At 40.9% G+C, this 19,188-nt stretch overlaps 1 protein-coding gene across 1 annotated transcript; it reads right to left on the bottom strand.

The window, feature by feature from the left end:
• Positions 1–23: 23 nt before the first annotated feature.
• tmem39a (transmembrane protein 39A) lies at positions 24–17,041 on the bottom strand. Its single transcript, XM_033622747.2, has 9 exons — positions 16,769–17,041; positions 10,314–10,527; positions 9,311–9,533; positions 7,813–7,896; positions 7,540–7,694; positions 6,420–6,777; positions 6,071–6,258; positions 5,851–5,971; positions 24–3,659 (listed from the first exon to the last, which is right to left on the bottom strand). Exons 2-9 carry the CDS (start codon positions 10,424–10,426, stop codon positions 3,420–3,422), a joined length of 1,482 nt encoding a protein of 493 aa, XP_033478638.1. The 5' UTR covers positions 10,427–10,527; positions 16,769–17,041; the 3' UTR covers positions 24–3,419.
• Positions 17,042–19,188: the final 2,147 nt, after the last annotated feature.

Below are 19,188 nucleotides of genomic sequence, written 5' to 3' on the forward strand. Positions count from 1 at the left end.
ACATCCATCACACAACACAATCGTTGTTTAAACACCATTTGTTTTATTTTGGATGTCAAAAGGCATTTTCAGAAATGCTGTGGGGAAACTGAACAGTGTAAAAAGCCGAAATGTGAGGACCAGCTCCAATGACTTCTCCAGCAGCGACACATTCAACAACAGGTTCAACTAGGACTCTCAAACTGCATCCTGGGATATGTATGGCACATAGAAAACAAACTCTGCGACTCAATTTGACAACTTTTATGAAGACTTAGATGGACATCAAGAGAATAAGATTTACTTAAAACCTGTCTCCAAATATCATGTAGGCTAGAGAGGGATCAAGTACACTTCAGGGCAATGTGGTTCAGAGGATATAGAACATAAAATCTTTCTGAATCTCATTCCTCTCCTTCAACTTAAATCTTGCAGGTTTCACCAAAACAAAGGCAGCAGTCAGAACGTGTCACTTGAGCAAGGGCTTAACATTCAAGTAAGAACTGACAGAAGCAGGATTTAAAGCAAACTTAAACATGTCTTCTTTCTGTTACTGAGAAACGTTGGAGGTGACATGAAAGTATACCCATTAAACAAATACAAATATCAGCTATGGTGCTACCAACTTAAAAAAAAAAAAATCATGCCAATTCAGGTCAACAGCAACATTCAGTTGAAAAATTAGCTACATTCAAGTGGAAAACAACCACAAAGCAGAAGCACCATGGGGAGCTGAGTTAAGGGTCAAGTTTGCAGACAAAGCAGAACAATGGCCTTTGTGTGAAACCAAAACTACTTTTTCTGAGGCACAAAGCAGCACCGGCGATCCACATGTGAGCACACTAGCTCGTCTCAAAAGTAGTTTCCTCCGCCTCATTGACACTCAACCTGAAACTTGACTGAGGCGGGTAATGTGAAAATATTGATAAAAAGGCTTTTTCTATTGATGTTTATCAGGGCTGGGTATCTGTGCTCGATATCTTTAGGGCGTTGACCAAAAAAACCCAGTACCAAGTAGTCAAACGAAAGCGGCGTTCAAAGCTTTTAGTACCCAGATATAGAAAAAAAAAGACTGTTTGTATGGTTGTGCTTGCAGCCAATTACCTCGAGCATTCTTGGCCCACCACAGCAGCTACAACCCATACAGTCTGCGCAGGGGTGAAGTCAAGCACCTTGTATTTGACAGAGTTTGCAGGTCAACCTACTGAGATGCCACCTAAACATTTAAAGTATGGCTTTACTATATATCTGTGGCATCTGGTGGCTTTTTACTCAACTGAAAGCTTCCATTCACATGATGACGAACTATTGGTATCAGTATCACTTGTAGGGTACTGGCATTGTAGTTTTTATGGGATACCCAGCCCTACAGTCTATTGGAATCATGAACAGTCAATCCAACCTTGATGCTCATCTTTAATACTGCCCGAAGTTAAGCACCAACTACAGGCTGGTGCCAGTGAAGGAGAGGCGGCTACTAATGAGGAACCCACTTCAGAGTAAGATGATGTTTAGCAGGCGTGTATTAACAGAAAGGCAACGACATACAAGGCAACCTGTTTGTAACACCATTCTGGTAACTGAAAATACATGAACTGGTAATGAGGTGATGCCTTCAGTCCTCCAGCCTTTTGAGTTTGCATTCATCACCAATCAAAACATCCCCTGCTGTCAAATCCGCATGAGTGTCATGACAATGACCTACGTGCAGTGGGAGATGTGTCAGCTCCTGGGCCATACCGACAGATATCTTTTTTTCATTAGCCACATTCGTTCTGTTATCTACATCCAATCTGCAAAGAGATGGACCTGATATGGTGTGGTCCTCAATACCGTTATGGTTTAAGCTCTCAGGCACCAAAGTTGAATAAAATAAACATTGACTGGATCACCTTTAGGAATACAAATGGGTCATATGCTATATCATAGCAAGAAGTATTTCAGCATGTCAGAGTGTGGTCAGACATCAGTAAGTTGACTTTAATCATCACCTGGTTACAGCAGCAGCCCTTCAAACTCTACATGTTTAAAGTAACAACAGCCAGGGCAGGCAGGGCTGTATGACGAGATAATATGAGCCTGGGGCAGGCTGTTTCTTTTATAAACATTTTGTGGTGTGCTTTGAGTTTAAAGATCCCAATAGTATCTCAGTGCCCTCTCATTTGCTGCCACCCTGGTGTGAGTTTGTAAAGACTGGTGCTGCAACCACCCTCCAAACAGCCAATGACGTGAAACAAGCAGATAGTAAAAACACATTAACAAAAGTGAATGAGGAAGAATACAGCATTCTCTGCAGAGGCAGTGGATAAGAGTGTACCTAAGGAGTTTTTCCTACAGACTGATCTCAAGTCAGTTTGTAGGAAAGTTTCATTCCACTTGGTGGTAAAAATCCACACTGAGGCTCCGCTTAAAGCAAAAGTTTGACAGTTTGATGGGAAAATCTAGACCGCTCTCTTATCTGTCCATTAAATATGAAGCTGGGTTAGCTTAGCTTAGCACAGACTGGAAACAAAAGTCAACAGCTAGCCTGGCTCTGACCAACTGTTACAAACGAATAAACATGTCACCAAACGGGGACCATTTCTTTACCAGGTACAGAAACTTACTGCAGTCTCTGTGGATGCCTGGCAACTGCCCAGAGCCAAAAATAACCCAACATGTAACCCCCTGTTTAACAGTAAACTGAAATTTTTACACTTAGATTTTTATTCTAATTAAACAAATGTGGCATTACGTGTTAATTCGGAAGTTTTAGAGGTTCGAGATTTTGCTAACGTTAAGCTAACTGTCTGCATGCTGCGGCCTGATATTTGATGGACAGATTCAGCTGACTTCCCAAAAAGTCGAACTTCCGCTTTAAAAAAAAATCACAGTTGAAAACATGCTGAAGATAGTTTAGGGCAGTGACTGTGTTTGTACCCTGCTACTCAAAAGAGCTGCATTAGTTTTACTGATTCTTGATTTTCGCTTTAAGGGCCTCTGGGTTGAAGCGGAACGGTCCAATCAGCATCTCAGGCACAACTCCTTCCACTGCTCTGAATCGCACGTCTGGTTTAACTGACTGCCAGAGGCCAACTCCGCTCTGTGATTGGCCACCTGCACTTAAAATATCTTTGGTGAAAGTCACCTCCTGGCATTCCCTGACTTCCTTGTCGCCTAGCAACAACATAACACAACATGCTAATGTCGTCAGCGTGGTAATGCCCGGCGTAACTCGAAATAGTATACAAAATAAAAATATTCTTTTAAATAGGTATATATATAAACATTGCATTAAAAATAGAACCGTATCAAAACACCATTATGAGTTCACAGTCTGTCCCTTAGCCTCCAAGCGTGAACGCTCTGATCAACCTCTCCGGTCCTCCACTTTACCAGACCTCCACCCAGCTCGCCTCCACGTCCAGAGTTCATAGGTGAAGTCTTGCTGTGCCGAGCCTTTACTGCGACTTGAGCCCCAGACTGTTGGAGGACAGGGGGTAGGAGTAGGCTTTGCCAAGCACAATGCGGTCTCGCAGCAGTTTAAAAAGGACATAGTAGTTGCAGAAGAGAATAAGGCCCAGAGACAAAGTGTGGTTCCAGCGCTCGGAGCGCAGCAGAGAGTATAACTGGTACAAAACCACACTGGACTCGATCCAGATCAGCAGGTTCAGGATCCGCAATGGCTTGTGGAACAGGAACTGGAAGACCAACAGACAGGAAGAGAAGATTAGAGAATAAATGACAGTGTGTATAGAGGGCAAAAGATAGAAATATGTAATGCGCAGGGACACACTGTACACTTGCAAACCATTATATAATACAGAGTTAGACGGGCAGACCAGACCTGTAACTTGTCTGTGTGAAACAGACTGTTTTGGAAGAGCAGACAGACGGGCAGAGCTTCAAAATTACTCTAATCAGAGTCACTGATGCACAGATGGTTGTTGTGTAAATTAAAAAGAAACTTTAATACTAGTCTAGAAATATATATATATTATCTTAATGACAACTGAGTCTGTGGCAAACTGCCCTGCCACATCAGATCTGTCCCCTCTGCTGAGTCGTTCAAAGCACAGCTCGAGGCCCACCTTTATTCTTTGGCTTTTGAATGTACTTGAATTGCCAACAATAATTAGCCTCTCAAAATAACTGTTTACTTGTCTTTGCACTGATGATAGTCAAGGACTGAAACATTTGCTGCTGTTTTTATTCACTTTTTTATTATTATTATTATTATTATTATTTCCACTTTGAGCACTTTTGTCCTAAATAAACTGACATTTTTTTAATTGATCTCAGCCTGTGAACCTTTTTGTGGCTGTCCAGCCCAGTTGCATTAGTGTGCGGGATTGGTTGACAGCACCCCTAAGACTTTGTTTTTGCACTTCCCATCAATTTTATTTTGGTTTCTCCTTGGTATATGCATGGCTTTGTTGTCTGCTCTGTTGACCTGTTTGTTTGGTTTTTTTTTTGGTGAATATATGGTGAAGCACTTCGGTTAAATGTGCTATAGAAATAAATCTGACTTGACTTCAGGAACACCACGAGATGCAGCTAAAAGCCCCGGTATGCAGACCTTGTTTTAAGATTTTCTTTATCAAAAAAACTATCTTTGTGGCATTTTAAGCCAAGTATAGACACAAGAAAGATGAAAGATGACAGGAAACATGAGACAGAGAGGGACAGAGAATTAGAGACAGAGAGAGAGGAGATAACTGGACTCAAATTGTCTGCATGGTGTCATTATATTCACATTCATATTCGGTTTACATTTCTGCTGACGTTAGCAGGAGTGATCTTTATTCCAGGTGAGGTGGTGCATTTTACATTTTCATAGGTTGCAGGGAGCCAATTCTACAGCTGTGTAGTTTGTTGTATTATACTTTAACGGTTTCCTTAATCAACTCCTTGTTGAGCCTTATTCAGCCAATCATTGTGAATTTTGCACCACTTTGCATTTTTTTTCCAGATCCCTGCAAATTTACAGCAAATTTGACGATTTAAAAAAAAAAATCTAATTTCATTCAATCTAATAGAGCTGTGCGCAGCGGATTAGTTATGAGACTACTGCTGGCTTCGTCACACACACAGTGACAAGGCTATTAAATAGCATCATACTGCTAATGTTACCTAACACAGTGGTTCCCAACTGGGGGGTCCTGGTCCAAAAGTGGACCCCAGGTCCATTCTGAATGGACCGCATGTGACGTGCATAAAACACACTTTATTTCGAAGTGCAGTGAATTTCCAGTGCAGAGCTTTTACTTTTAAGTGCTGTTTCCTACTGTAGAGTGAGTGACTAACAGACAGCTACATAACAAAAGACAGAAAACCAGCCCAATGACATGGCCAAACACAAGTATGACGCTGAATACACTGAACTATATGGACCTTGAACAAACAACCATGGAGAAATCTGCACCCTGTGGCTGAAGCAGTTGAGAAACACTGACCTAACGGTTACTGACGTGTTTTATGACAAAGTTCTGCCTGTTGGTGTGAGTTCGTTGGGACCATTGAATGGCCTTTATCAGACGTTAGACACTGCTAACCAGGCAGAGAGTGCAAGAGGAGACCGGCTCATGGAGATCTACATTCATAAATAGATTATAATTCTGTGTGGATCACTAAATGCTCATAATAATAACAGGCTCTTTCTGTCATTTTCACTTGCCCCTGCCATTTCATTGTAAAAAATGCCTACCAACATAGCAACGTGCATCACAATTTTTTCAGAGAAGCTGCTATAAAATCACTATAGGCCGCCACAATCCCAAAAAGAGCCTGCAAAATCCTGGAGGGACTGCTTATAATTTCATCCACCCTCATCTCAGTGTCTCAATTTACAGGTCACATCCACTGTTACGATGATATAAAGGACATACTCACATAAAACCTTGCATGGGAAACATCAGAGGGCAGAGCGACATTATAGGGTCCGACTGCCTTATACAGAGAACGACTGTGTCGTACCAACACCCCCTGAGGCCAAATGGTACTTTCTGACCACCTGCAAAATACAATAACACCACAGTTACACACAAACCCCTAACAGAGTCATATTTAAACCTGTGTGTGTGTACTGATGTGTGCACAAAGCACCACTCACACATGCTGAGGTGCGTTGCTGTACGAGCCGTGCTCCAGTTTTTGCCAGCGGCCCAGGTGAGCTGCCGAGCGATGAAGCAGGTCACAGTAGCTGGGGGGCAGCAGCTGACTCATCAGCATGACAAACGCATTGATCCACACCATAATCAGGTGTTCACATGACCAGCGCATGTCATAGTACTGGGTGCTCTGTTGGAGTAAAGTGAAAGGAAAGGTTAATTTACCTTAAAATAAACACGAAACCAGGCAACGAGAAGGGAAATAAAGTGATGGAAGAGATGGAGGCATGAAAACTGAGTGGAAAAAACATGCGTGAATAAAAAAATGCAAATTAAATGACAGATACCAACCTTAACGAAGCAGAGCGGCAGGAAGGCTACGTAGTAAGCACTGAACAGTGAGTTGAACAGCACTTCTTTTATGCGCCGGTTGAAGTCACTCTTCAGCTCCTCCACCTCTGTTCGAATCAACTCCGGTGTGTGTGAGTGTGTGTGTGGTGGGCAGGTGTGCGTAGGCATGTGCGGAGGGCTGGAAAACTGCTCTCTGAGGTTCTCTCGCAACAGGAAGAGGAAGTCACGTGGCCGAAAGAACGGGGTTTCTGCGAGGTCGGTCTGCTGGTGGTCGGCGGGGTAATCGCAGTCGGCTGGTGCCGTTTGGCTTTTCCCTCCCTCCTGATGGAAACAGCAAAGCGGGACGTACACGCCAAATCTGACATGGAAGGAGGGCGGTGAGCGAGCGAGGACAGAAGAGCAGAGCAGAAAGTTTTAGTTTCAAATGATGGCAGAATGAAGAAGAAGATGTCTGATGTGAAAACATCATGCATATTTAAAATGAGACACATTAAGGGAAGGGTGTGTCAGCTTCCACTTCCATTAGCATTAACACCCACATAAAACAAAAACAGCAACATGCTCACTTTAACAGCAACTCTGCATTACTGAGAATGACCTGAACTATTTGTTTGGGGAAAAGGGTAGATGTGTGGTGGCCTGAAGGTAAAAACCTCATTAGTTTTATGTTTTTCTTTCATGCTGACAAGATTTCCACATTTTTGCACCACAACAACGACGTCTCATTTTGTGTTTGAAGCAATGTTTTACATCGATTCATTTCTTGACCTTTTTCTTGCATACACAGAATCAAAACAAAAAAAAAAAAAAATCACATTAAAATTTTTTAGGAGGCTTTCATGTCAGGGACCCGAGCCTGGATCAGAGTACATTTAACCCCAAAATCCAGTTCATTTGATCAGTGTGAACACTGTTTACCTTACCCAAGGACTGAACCTGATTTGTACTCGAGTATGGTTCATGAGTACTCTGGTACAGTACACATCAGGTGTGAACAACGGTCATTGCATCCCCAAGTGAGACCAATCAGAACAGATATTAAAAAGGTATAAACACTGTCAACGTGCACATGCACATCCTGCCCTTTGGAGAGTGGGGGTCAGGGGCATCAGAGACTTACGGGTATCCCAGGAAGAGGAGGTTGAGTACAGAGTGGTTCTTGCAGAGGTTGACCAGCGTCCAGCAGAGCACCCAGCCGCACATGGTCAGCAGGCTGAGCCGAGCTGCGATCAGAACCACGTAACGGAGCAGAGATCCGCCGCTGCTCTGAGACACCTGGACGAGACAGAATCGCTCACAGTTACCAGATGGACATCAGTGGGGATTGATTCCTACAGGGGCTCTGTGTGCTAAAATGTGTTTGCTAATTGCATGTACAGGTCTGAGGGTTTACCTCTGAAACTATCGTCCAAACAAGCCTCCTGGCCAACATGACTGTGATGAAGATCGCCAGGTGGTAGTCCATTAGATGAAAGTTCTGTTGAGAAAGAGAAGATAAAGACACTATCATTAGTTTTCCATGGAGACATTTTTAACTGTACATGTCAAATTAGACCTGAACCTAGCCAATAAAAAAATCACGATTGTCTAAACTGAGCTATATAGAGCTGGATTTGATCTTTTGTTTTACCTCAGCGGTCACTCAGGTGTTTTTACTCGTGAAGCTTTTCATGCACAGCACTGCAACGAGTCCAGCCGTCATCATCTCTCTAACTCTCTGCTGTCTGTCTGTCTCTCCACACCGTGTGTGTGTGTGTAAGAGCAAGGGCTGAGCCACACCATAAACGACAGCATAATGCAGTATGAGACTGTTTACTTATGTTATTTACCTAAATTATGAGCGCTTGTTTCATTTCAGCTCAGTGTGACAGTCTCTTGTGTTTTGCTTCTAATCTGTGGTGCATGGTGATTCACCACAGACACTCACTATGCAACTGCAAATGCAACAAAAGCTCCGCAAGTAAATGGGCAACAAGTGTAATTTATTCATGTAATCTGCACAAAAGATGTACAGACGATGAAACTGAAAAACTAAATGTAATTCAGTTCATTTAGGTAACTGAGGCAAAGGCTGCATTAAGGCAACAAATGCTGGCAAATACTCTCTTTAAGGGACGGAGAGGTTTGTTATTTTATATTTCATTGTTTTGTTAAAAAAAGATTTAAAAAAAATAAGGATCTGATCGGGACTCCGTCTCAGCAGATACTCAACACTGAATGACTCAGACCGGGATTGGGGACAAAGACACTCAACTGGGACATCCCTAGTTCCTGAATTATGGTGTTGCATAATGGCCAGAAAAGTGTTTGTAATGTTTTTGCAGAATATTATGATGTCACAGTGAAGTCGACCTTTGACCTATTGGATATAAAAGGTCATCACCACCAATTTATCCTTTTTTTGTCAAAAATAGCAGATTATTCTTAAGTCATGGCCAAAAATATGTTTTGTGAGGTCACAGTGACCTTTGACCTCTACCAACTAAAATCTTATCATTTCATCCTTGAGTCCAAGTGGGTGTTTGTGTCAAATTTAAATATATTCCTGTGACATCGTGTATTCAAATAGTATGGACGGACAGACAGGTAGATGACCTGAAAACACAACGCCTCTGCCCAAGGCTGGTGGCCGCCAGTGTGGAGGCATAGAAAGAAAAAATTGCTTATACTGGAATTTTTATAATCCAGTTTCATTTCTTAATATTTTAAATACTAATCAATTCACATTTTTAAAACATTACTGTTTTAGATATCAAAGGTTCAGTGTGGGAATCAAGTTCGTTTTTCCACTTATACACTTAGAAAGAAAAAAGTTATGATTTCAATTTGCCAGAAACATTAGAGCTGATGGTGTGATGGTGTGTGTTTGGTGTGTGTGTGTGAGTTCTTACAAGAGAGGTAGAGGCAGCAGGATGACTGTACGGATACCACCACACTGTCCTGTAGATGTTTATGTACTGGACAAACAAGGCCACCAGCAAATAGAGAAAGAGCAGGAACTCAAACAGCAGGCTGCTGTCCAACGGCAGCTCGGGGATCCTCGAGTGGCGGACCGGCTCCGGGGTGATGAGGGCCGAGAGAGGGGGCGCAGACAGACCCACCGAGTTACTGCTCCTGAGAGAAGACACAGAAAACATAAATAGTAAAAAAAAAAATGTGATGCAGAATGTTTGCGTCACATCTCACCTACTCCATCTACCTACTTCACGAATGTTGCCCGTAGCGGCCAATCCCCACTGAGAGCCTTTTAGAAGTGTTTTTGATGTCTGTCACTCGCGCGTCTTGCGTAACACATACGCTCACATTTTACTTAATGTTTCAATGCATATTAACTTTGTGCACTGACCATCTCGCGGACATTCCCCGCATTTTTTACCCTTCAATTCTATTATTGTAGCATTTAGTGAGGCTTAATCTGCATACACAGCTGTTTAATCACACAAATATCCCGCTGTATATATGTTTTAAATTTATTGAGTGTACATACACTGATTGATCAGCTCCCAGTCTGTCCGTGAGCTTGCCTGTTTCACAACAGGCCAATTCCCCTCACTCTCTACGGTGGGCGGGAAAATACAATAAATGAATCAATAGATTTCTTCCCATAGAGGCGACATGAAAATTATTTTGGTTCAATATATTTCTGGAGTGAATCAGAAGGTGAAGGCAGGTTAGTGCTGTTCACTTTCTTGAAGCTACTGACAGACAGACAGCTGAGACATTTACGGAAGACGGAGTCAGGGTGGTTTGGATAACACGAAGCTTAGCGCCACTCACGTCGTGCTAACGTCTCGCCTCCAATGGGGATTCCCAGTAAGAGCACAAGAAGTACCAACAAGGCTTGGGATGAATCTCTTTTCAAATAACGGTGATAAATACATCCTGTACTCTCACCTGTTCCTGAGGCCTGTACCATTGCCGAGGTTGCCTCCAACCAGAGTCTGCAGGGACGGCAGAGCAGAGCGACTTAGCTGCTGTCTGCTGGGCCCCCTGCGACCCCCTGGCATGGTCGCCAGTTACGGTGGCAACCGCGGACGCCGCCCACCAACCAACAGCCGCCGGGACTCCTCCCCTTCTCCTCAATGAGCCACCATGTACAGCCAGGCCACTGCAGAGGGAAACAAACCAGATGAGATCGAGTCAGAATGAGGAAAGTAAACAGATACAAGTGTGGTCAAGAGTTTTAAAAAAGTAAAAACCAACAACCTGAGGCGTAATCAACATCACTACTGCTCCCTGGAGTCAAATCAAGTATAGTTAGAGTATAGCTCTGTCCCAGGGTGTTTGCTTTACCTTACACATGTGATAAGTAAACAGTAGTGCAGTTAATCAGGGGAGGATTATTAGAGACCGGCGCAGATGCTCCAGTTTTTCAATAAGCTGAATTTTTTACCATCTCCATCAAGTTTATTTGCCATTTAACGTTATTACAAATTGGATGTTGTCATTAGCAATCTGAGAGGGGAAATTAGTCATGACTGTCAACAATCATCTTTAAAAACATATGTTTGACTGTTCTATACAAGGAGTGTGATTCACTGTAGTTTTTTAAAGACTTGTAATGTCCCTGGTACATACAACAACACTAACATACTGGGTGTCAGGTAAGAGATCTGCCTGAAACACCAAATATATTCTATCATCACTGTTGTTAATGAGTAAATAAGAGCCAAAAAAAGATGTCAATGATGCCAAACCATCAGCCTGTTTGGCACTGCTTTGATCAGCCTCTATCGAACCTACTTTAGGTGAAAGAAGTGACATGTCATCGTGACATAAACTATGTCAGCGGCACACTTCAACCCTCACAAACCTGCCAAGGTTTTCCCCAGGAAATTATTCAGCGGAGGCAGTGAGCCGCTCATATCCTGACACATTTTGTTTTATGATAAGTTTACTTTAAAGATGAGATCCTGAAAACACACATGCACTAATTAAATACATGGCATCTGCTGCATGAAATAGCCTCAGCTCTTTTCTAAGATTATTTTTTGGGGCATTTTTGCTTTTAATGAACAGTTGACAGTGAGATGGCGGATAGGAAAAAGGGGGAGCATGAGAAAGTAGGGTATGACATGCAAGACGGGCAACATTGTGGTTATGTGGCACGCAGTGTAACCACTAAGCTACAAAGGCTCTCTGAGTTTTCAGAAAGTTTTATTTCTTTATTTCAATGCTTTAAAAGTGGATTACTTTGTGACTTTAGCAGAGGCTGTCAATATTTTAACACACAGGTGCCTACAGGTACCAGACACTTATATTCAATGATTTTAAGACCTTTTCAAGATAATTTTAAACCAAATTTAAGAGTGATTTTTGGGCAAATCATCTTTATCTTATTTAAGCATTGCAAAAGGTAAGTAGTACATGTGTGGTTCAGTGCAGAGATGGGTTTTATGTAAGACTATAGAAGGTTTAGAGATCTGTAGCATCAGAAATGTGGACTTTCAAGCAGAAAAGCTTGACTTAGTTTGATAAAAAAGAAAGTAAAAGATGGGCAAATGAAATTAAATTAAATGTGTGTTGCGTATAATACCTTGGAAATTCAAATTTAAGACTATTTAAGGAGTTTTAAGACCTAATATTGAATAGCAATTACAAATACTTGATGGTTTTCTTGGCCATCACTGACAGTAAACTGAATTTATTTGGGTTTTGAAGTGTTGATTGCTGACATGGTTTTAATGTGGTTTGATGTTTAAAGGTCCTTTTTAGGGTTTGGTTTGTTGTGCTGTTTAACTGTTCTGCATTACCCTGACAGGTGTTTTTTGACATTTAGCCTTGCATTGTTACAAATGGGGTGGACAAAATAATAGACACACCTCTCAGTTTAAGTAATACAGCCTCTAAAGTTGTATCAACTCCTCTCTGAAACAGTTTAAACATGAACTAAACATTGTAACATTCATGACAGTACGGTTCGCTGCAGGACTGGTGAATTTGTCTGCATTAGTTTAACTAGGTTTACTTAATAAACTGACTCAGAGTACGTTGGTATTCCTCCCCACAGGTTTCATTTCATCGAAACAGCTCCACTTTTCACCACTGCTACCAGATCAGTAAAGCCATCCCAAAGTCTTTCTGGTGGCAACACAGAGCCGTCATTACCTAGTAAGTATCAGAACTGTCTATATGCAGCCTGTCTGCTTTAAACTAATGTTGGGTAACTATCTCCTGGAGGTGTTTGCAGAGTCAGTGACAAAGTCTGTGTGTGTGTCTACACGAAATGACTGATGAGGAGTAGTCATTCGATTGCTATCATTTCTTTTGAGGCATTTTCATCAGTGCTAGAGCTGTCAGTAGACACTTTAGACAAAATAATTTCACTGTGCTCACTGCAACTGTCAAATATTGAAACGGACACCCTGCCAGCCAAAACACTACCTGAAGAAGACACCTGAACCTCGTCTCAGCTCCCAGCTACAGGTACAGATGTATCACTGCTTGTATAATTCATAAACACTGCTAATAATAGACTTTTTCACAGCCCGCATTTTAACTCATAGCAGGTGTAACCAATGACAATAATATTAATGATGCTCGTCTCAACCGAGGTATGCCTGTGAGCCAGCATGCACAATACTGTTGACACGCCAAACTGGAATGCAGCCATTAATTATGTTGTTATATTGATTACACCTGAACGTCTCCTGCTACGACATGTCAAACCAGCTGTTCAGACAAAGACCACTGAGTTCTTGTTTTGGCTACGTTCACAACACAAGCAAATTTGACGCAAATCTGATTTTTGCTCTTGTGTAACACAGATCTGATTTTTTTTTGTGGTCCTACATCCGATACATATCCAGTCACTGGTCACGCGACCCCTGTGAGAACGTGTGTTTTGCTCATACATTCACGTTTTTTCTACGTCATACTTCCCTGCACAAGAGCAGGTCACTCCACATGCAGTGTCAGAGCAGCCTATTGAAACTACAGAGGGTCACCGCAGCCGTAGGGCTGCCACGGTTGCCAGCCAACGGAGCCCAACTGCCACACAATCACCTAAATTTTAAGTCCTGCCGTGACAGCGTTGTCACAGACAGAGATATTGCGATGTAGCCCTGAACATCCTAAGGTTGTGGAGGAACAGCTCCTCTGTGAGACCCTCTACATCGCTGTGCCACCACTCCTGACTCCTCTTCCGGCCGCACCCACACCTCTAGTTACCTAGTGGACTGAAATCCCTTTTGTATGACAGCCTGTCATCCTGATAACAAACACTTATAGCTCCAGAAATACCTTACACATTCTCCAAAACAGCCGCACATGGATAATTATTACACTGAAACACGTCATGGGACCTTCGTACTATGCCAAAGGCTTAACCCACCGTACTCTGCCCCATGTTACCCTGATGTTCTTACCCCAACCATTTCCAATCTCATAGTGGAGAGGTCCGATGATGTCATTCTGCATAATAATTAGCCATGTGCTCCTATTTGGGAGAGTGTCATGGAGAAATGGCCCTTCGGACCCATGGGCAGTCACCTCCCACCTGATGAAGCTTGCCTTAATGCCTGTTTCATGAGTAAGACACTGTTATTGCTGTTCCACCCTGCATGTGTGTGATGTTATTGGTTACATGTAAGGCATTTCAGGGAAGATATGACGGATATGGGACGCTTCAAACATGGATGTGATCTGGGGAAATGATCAGAACTGAACATCAAGCCCTGTATTATTAGCGTAGCCTCTGTGTCACTCTCAAAGCATTTTCATTTCTCATAAACATGTAAAATCAAATACTCCGGATGTGGAAGGTTATGAATAATTTATTGAAAAGATCAAGTGCTTTGTGATTTTTCTTCTTCTCTCAGCACTTTTACAGTCATGTGTTGTTTACAAGGTCAATGTAGGTTAATTTATTTGTTTGTTATTGGCAAATTGATGTAATTGCACAGTGACATGTTTTAAAGCTCCAATCTTAGACGGCTGTAACTAAAGGATACTATCATCATCAATTAATCTGCTGACTTTTTTCTTGTTCGTCAATGAACTGTTTTATCTCTAAAATGTTTAGAAATAGTTCAAATGTCCATTACAGCCCAACATGACTTGTTTAAATTACTTGTTTTATCTGAGCAAACGTCTAAAACATACATAAATATTCAGTTTACTTTAATATGTGACAAAGAAAAGCAAACAATTCTCACACCATCAACAAAAATTTAGATTTTCTAGCAGATGACTTACTGATTAATCTAAAAGAGCGCAAATACATCAGAAATTTATTTTGGATATATGGTCGCTCTCCAGACTTTTAATCTTTGGCTACAAAAGTGAAATCAAGTGCTCAACTGACATAAAAATAATTGGAAATGATCTTTGTTAACGATACATTTGGCAAAAATGACCAACAATTTCTAGTTCATGCTTCATAGATCTGAGTACATGCATGTGTTCATTATCTTATTTGTCATTAAACCGGATTTTTTTGGCTTTTGGACATCTGTTTTGCCAAAACAGACAATTCAAAGATGTCACCTGGACTGGAAATTATGACTGACATTTAACAGAGAAAATAACAAATCAATTTCCAGAAAATAAATGTCAGATTGATCTGTAATGAAACTATTTACAAAGTAAATTAATGGATTTCAATCGGACACAGTGTAGCTGTAACTAAACTCCATTTACATAGTGTATAATTTATCTTATCATCACTGCTCAGTGGGTTTTAAAAAAACAGAAGAAGGTAGTAACGCCCCACTTCATCAGCCAGTGATAGGCTCCTAAAAGGAAACACAAACCAGAGCCAGATAACATCCAACCTCCGTGTGTGTCAACATTTCCTTTACGCTGATACGAACCATGATGGAGATGATACTGTGGCAAACTCTGGGGTTGGTGTATGGCTCCGACATTAAACAATATTAAAGCTGAATCTTCAACAGGAAACAGCCGTTGACACACAGACACACGTGCTCGCAAGGGACCAAAAATTACGGTTGAGAGTCAAAAGTGAAAACAGGAACTGTGAACTAGAGAAATTGACTCGAGTGAAGGGATTGCAGGGACGGTGTTTTGCCATTTTGTGGAAGTGCAACACGTTTCTAGTTTTCCCCTAAACACAAGTCCTTTAAATAAAGAGCTGAAAAGGAGTGGCGGACGTACATTTACTCGCTTACTATGCTTACGTGCAAATTCAAGGTACTTTTACTTGAGTATTTCCATTTTATGCTACTCTATTCTTCTACTCCACCACATATCAGAGGTAAATCCTGTACTTCTGACTGCACTACATTCGTCGGACAGCTTTAGTTACTTTCCAGATTACTATTTCTCCTCCCCTTCCTGTCAAGTGAAAACCATGTAGCTCCAGGTGTGCTGGTGTCAAACGTTTGAGAAAAACTGTGTTGAGAAAACTCTGCCACTTCTTCAGCTTGGGTTGCAGCAATACTGGGTACTTTTGCTCGTGCTTTCCTCGACTGCCTGAGAAGACTTTTTACACCTATGTCCATTAATAAAAAAGCTGTGCATTTCAATTATAAACCAACAACACCCTCTGTTTTCAATCCTTTAAGAGTCGTGGGAACTATTAATATAAATTGTGCAATACAGTTATATTATCTGAGACGGTTATTATATTATATAAATCTCAAACTGCTGCAAACCTGTCTTTGGCTAAATACACTCTTTAGAGAAATGCATAATCACAAAGCTGACACCATTTTTACAGATGAGTGGTTCTCACAGGACAACAATGCCACAAACATGTCATGATCTTACAGAATATGATGCATTGCTGGAGATTAAACTATCCAACACTACATAAAGGAGTTAAATTATGAAGGATCTTATACATCTACAGTAGTTAGATGAATCCTTAAACATCATATGTAACAGTGAAACACTGACAGGAAGCGTTTTTTCGCAATAAGTACTTTTACTTTTGATACTGTACTTTTACTTAAGTAGAGGTTTTGACTGCAGAACTTGCAGGGAGTTTTTTTTACAGTGTGGTAGTGTGACTAGTTGATCCACCGTTTTTTAAAAACCAACGAGGAAGAGAGAGAAGTGTTTTTAAAAATTAATAAGATGCTGAGTTGAAGTGTTTACAGTGTTGGCTTGTCTTTGGAGCACACTTTGTTAGGAAAGTTTTTTTGTGTGTGCAGAGACTTGCTAAGACATGCACTGAAGCTGCCTGTCTGAACCATGACACCAGGCAGCAGCAGCAGCAGCAGCGTTGTCATTTTGTACACGGCGGAAACTTGTGAGCACACTTTGACAAAGACGTTAAGATACATATACGGAGATGTTAGCTTGTAGCTAGCGGCTAGCCTGGAGATTTAAAGCTAAGATAGTTCTTTAAAAAAAAAACCCCAACCAGCAGCTCCGTTACTCACACGACACACGGGGGGGTGAAGTGAGCGAGGATGCATCAGTCAGTTGTGTGGCTACGAGTCCAGACAGCACCGAGCATTTCTCCGCCGTCCAGCTTCAATATCCGCGGCTGCACTGCTGTGTCGACGAGCTAAGACGGCACCGGCGATGCTGGGGGGTCGCTTCCTTCCCGGGTGGACACATAAAAACGGCTTGAAAAGTTAGCCCCCGGGTTTCAGGAGCAACAGTGTAAATGCGTTGCACAGACACCGACGTGGCAAACCCGCACCTCCTCTCCGTGCGACGTCATCAGAGCGCGACTCAAACAGAACTCCACTGCACAGTCGCAGTTGGACCAAACGAACGGCTGGTCTGGAGTCAGCACTGTTGTCATGCTCTCAACTTTTATTCATACTTTTACTATTTATTAATCACTTTTATTAATGGTTTTTTTTAACTATCAGGCTTCTAATTAACCAAATTACCGAAGTAAATCTTCTTTTTACCAAAGTACTGCAGCATTAGAAGCTTTAAATTACACATAATTTTACTCCCATCAGAACAAAACATACGTTTGTCAGTTTATTATTTTTATTTATTAGATAAAGAAAATAAATATGAAATGTTTCATGGATGTCACTCAGTACTTTGAGAGGTACATTGGGATTAATAAAAATTAAGTTGATTATATTAGACTGCTTTAGTTGTAGGTAGGTGTACCTAATAAACTGGCAACTGATGTGTTTACTGCAGTGTACACATAATTTACTCCATTTTCCACTCATATTAGGAACAACTCATTATACACAAAGTTGCCATTTTATTAGGTAGGCCTTCATCTACCTAAACCTGATGTAGTCCTATATAATTAAATATTAAATAAATGTTACTTTTAATATTTTAACTAGCAGATTAACCAAATGACCAAGGTAATTCTTGTTTTTACCAAAGTACTGCAGTTTTAGAAGCTTTTAATTACACATAATTTTACTCCTATATGGACCACACATACAGTTGGAAATTTATAAGATAAAGAAAATAAATGTGGAATGTTTTATGGATTCCACTCATTAAATCTGCCTTCTCTAGTACTTTTAAGAATTATGTGCAAAGGATGCATGTGTATATATTTGAGCGACTAAATCAGATTTCCAGGGGGTATTCTCATCACCTAATATAGCTGTTTGCACACTCTGTTGCATATTTGTGAACATTTACTAATGCAGTCTAATATAATTTAATATTAAATACATTTGACTTATATATTTTACCTGCAGTGTTGGAAGCTTTTAATTCCATATACTTTTACTCCTATCATGCACAACACATACAGTTGGAAATTTATTAGATAAAGAAAATAAATGTGAAATGTTTTATGGATTTAACTCTACACCCCCGCCCCCACAGGTCCTTACATGATGCCTTTGTGTTAAGCTACACATGAGGTCATTTTTCATGGGTGGTCCGGGTATTCTCATCACCTAATATCACTGTTTGCACACTTTGCGTGGCATATTTGTGAACATTTACTTAAACTAATGCAGTCTAATTTAATTCAATATCAATGGGTTTGTTAATGTGTTTTAACCAGCTGATTTCTAATTAACCAAATGACCAATGTAGCTCCATTTTTTTCAAAGTTATGTATTGTACACATCATTTACTCCACTTTCTACTCATGCAGGCCTACATCTACCTAAACCTAATGTGGTCTAAATATTAAATACTTTTGACTTCATATATTTTAACTAGCAAATTTCTGTTTAACCAAATTACCATTGTAATTCTTCTTTTCACCAACTGCAGTACTGGAAGCTTTTAAATACACATACCAGTATTCTACTATTATATACTCTTATAAGGAAAAACATTATACCCTGCCAGTTTATTAGGTACACACGGAGGTGAGTCTACATTTAGGCTTCCTCAAGCACTGTAGGCCTACTTAATTAGGCTACACATTTTAAGGTACTTGTACTTTACTTATGCTACTTTATACTTCTACTCCACTACATTTTAGAGGTAAATATTGTACATTTTACACCACACATACTGTTGGCTACCTACGTGTCAAAGTGTCAGGTTACTTATGTCACTCAGGCCTGAGGGATATAGGTTTGGTCATATGTTGACAGGGGCCTCAGCCAAAGCACATATTTAGCACCTGAGTTGCTTTTTAAAAGTTAAATGGAATATTTAGGAAAGAAAAAAATATCATAATCAATTAAGGCTAGCTGTTGTCGAGAAAACTGCGAGTGGCGACATAAACCGGAGAAATGTTGCTCTTACTGAGGTTTCTACCATTTTTCCCCACGTTAAAGGTTTTTTTGGGGGAGTTTTTCCTTATCTCTGTTAGGGTCCACGTACAGAGGGATGTCCTGTGTTGTGAAGCCCTCCGAGGCGAATTGTAATTTGTGATACTAGGCGTTATAAATAAAATTGA

Source organism: Epinephelus lanceolatus, chromosome 2 (assembly GCF_041903045.1).
Source record: "Epinephelus lanceolatus isolate andai-2023 chromosome 2, ASM4190304v1, whole genome shotgun sequence".
Taxonomy (NCBI): domain Eukaryota; kingdom Metazoa; phylum Chordata; class Actinopteri; order Perciformes; family Serranidae; genus Epinephelus; species Epinephelus lanceolatus.

What these genes read in the sequence shown, in the direction of transcription:
- tmem39a (XM_033622747.2), bottom strand. Translation starts at nt 10,426, where the DNA reads ATGCCAGGGGGTCGCAGGGGGCCCAGCAGACAGCAGCTAAGTCGCTCT. An exon ending in CTGCTGCCTCTACCTCTCTT is followed by an intron (nt 7,897 to 9,310) that starts GTAAGAACTCAC and finishes CTTTCTCAACAG; the next exon opens with AACTTTCATCTAATGGACTA. An exon ending in TGCCGCTCTGCTTCGTTAAG is followed by an intron (nt 6,259 to 6,419) that starts GTTGGTATCTGT and finishes TTACTCCAACAG; the next exon opens with AGCACCCAGTACTATGACAT.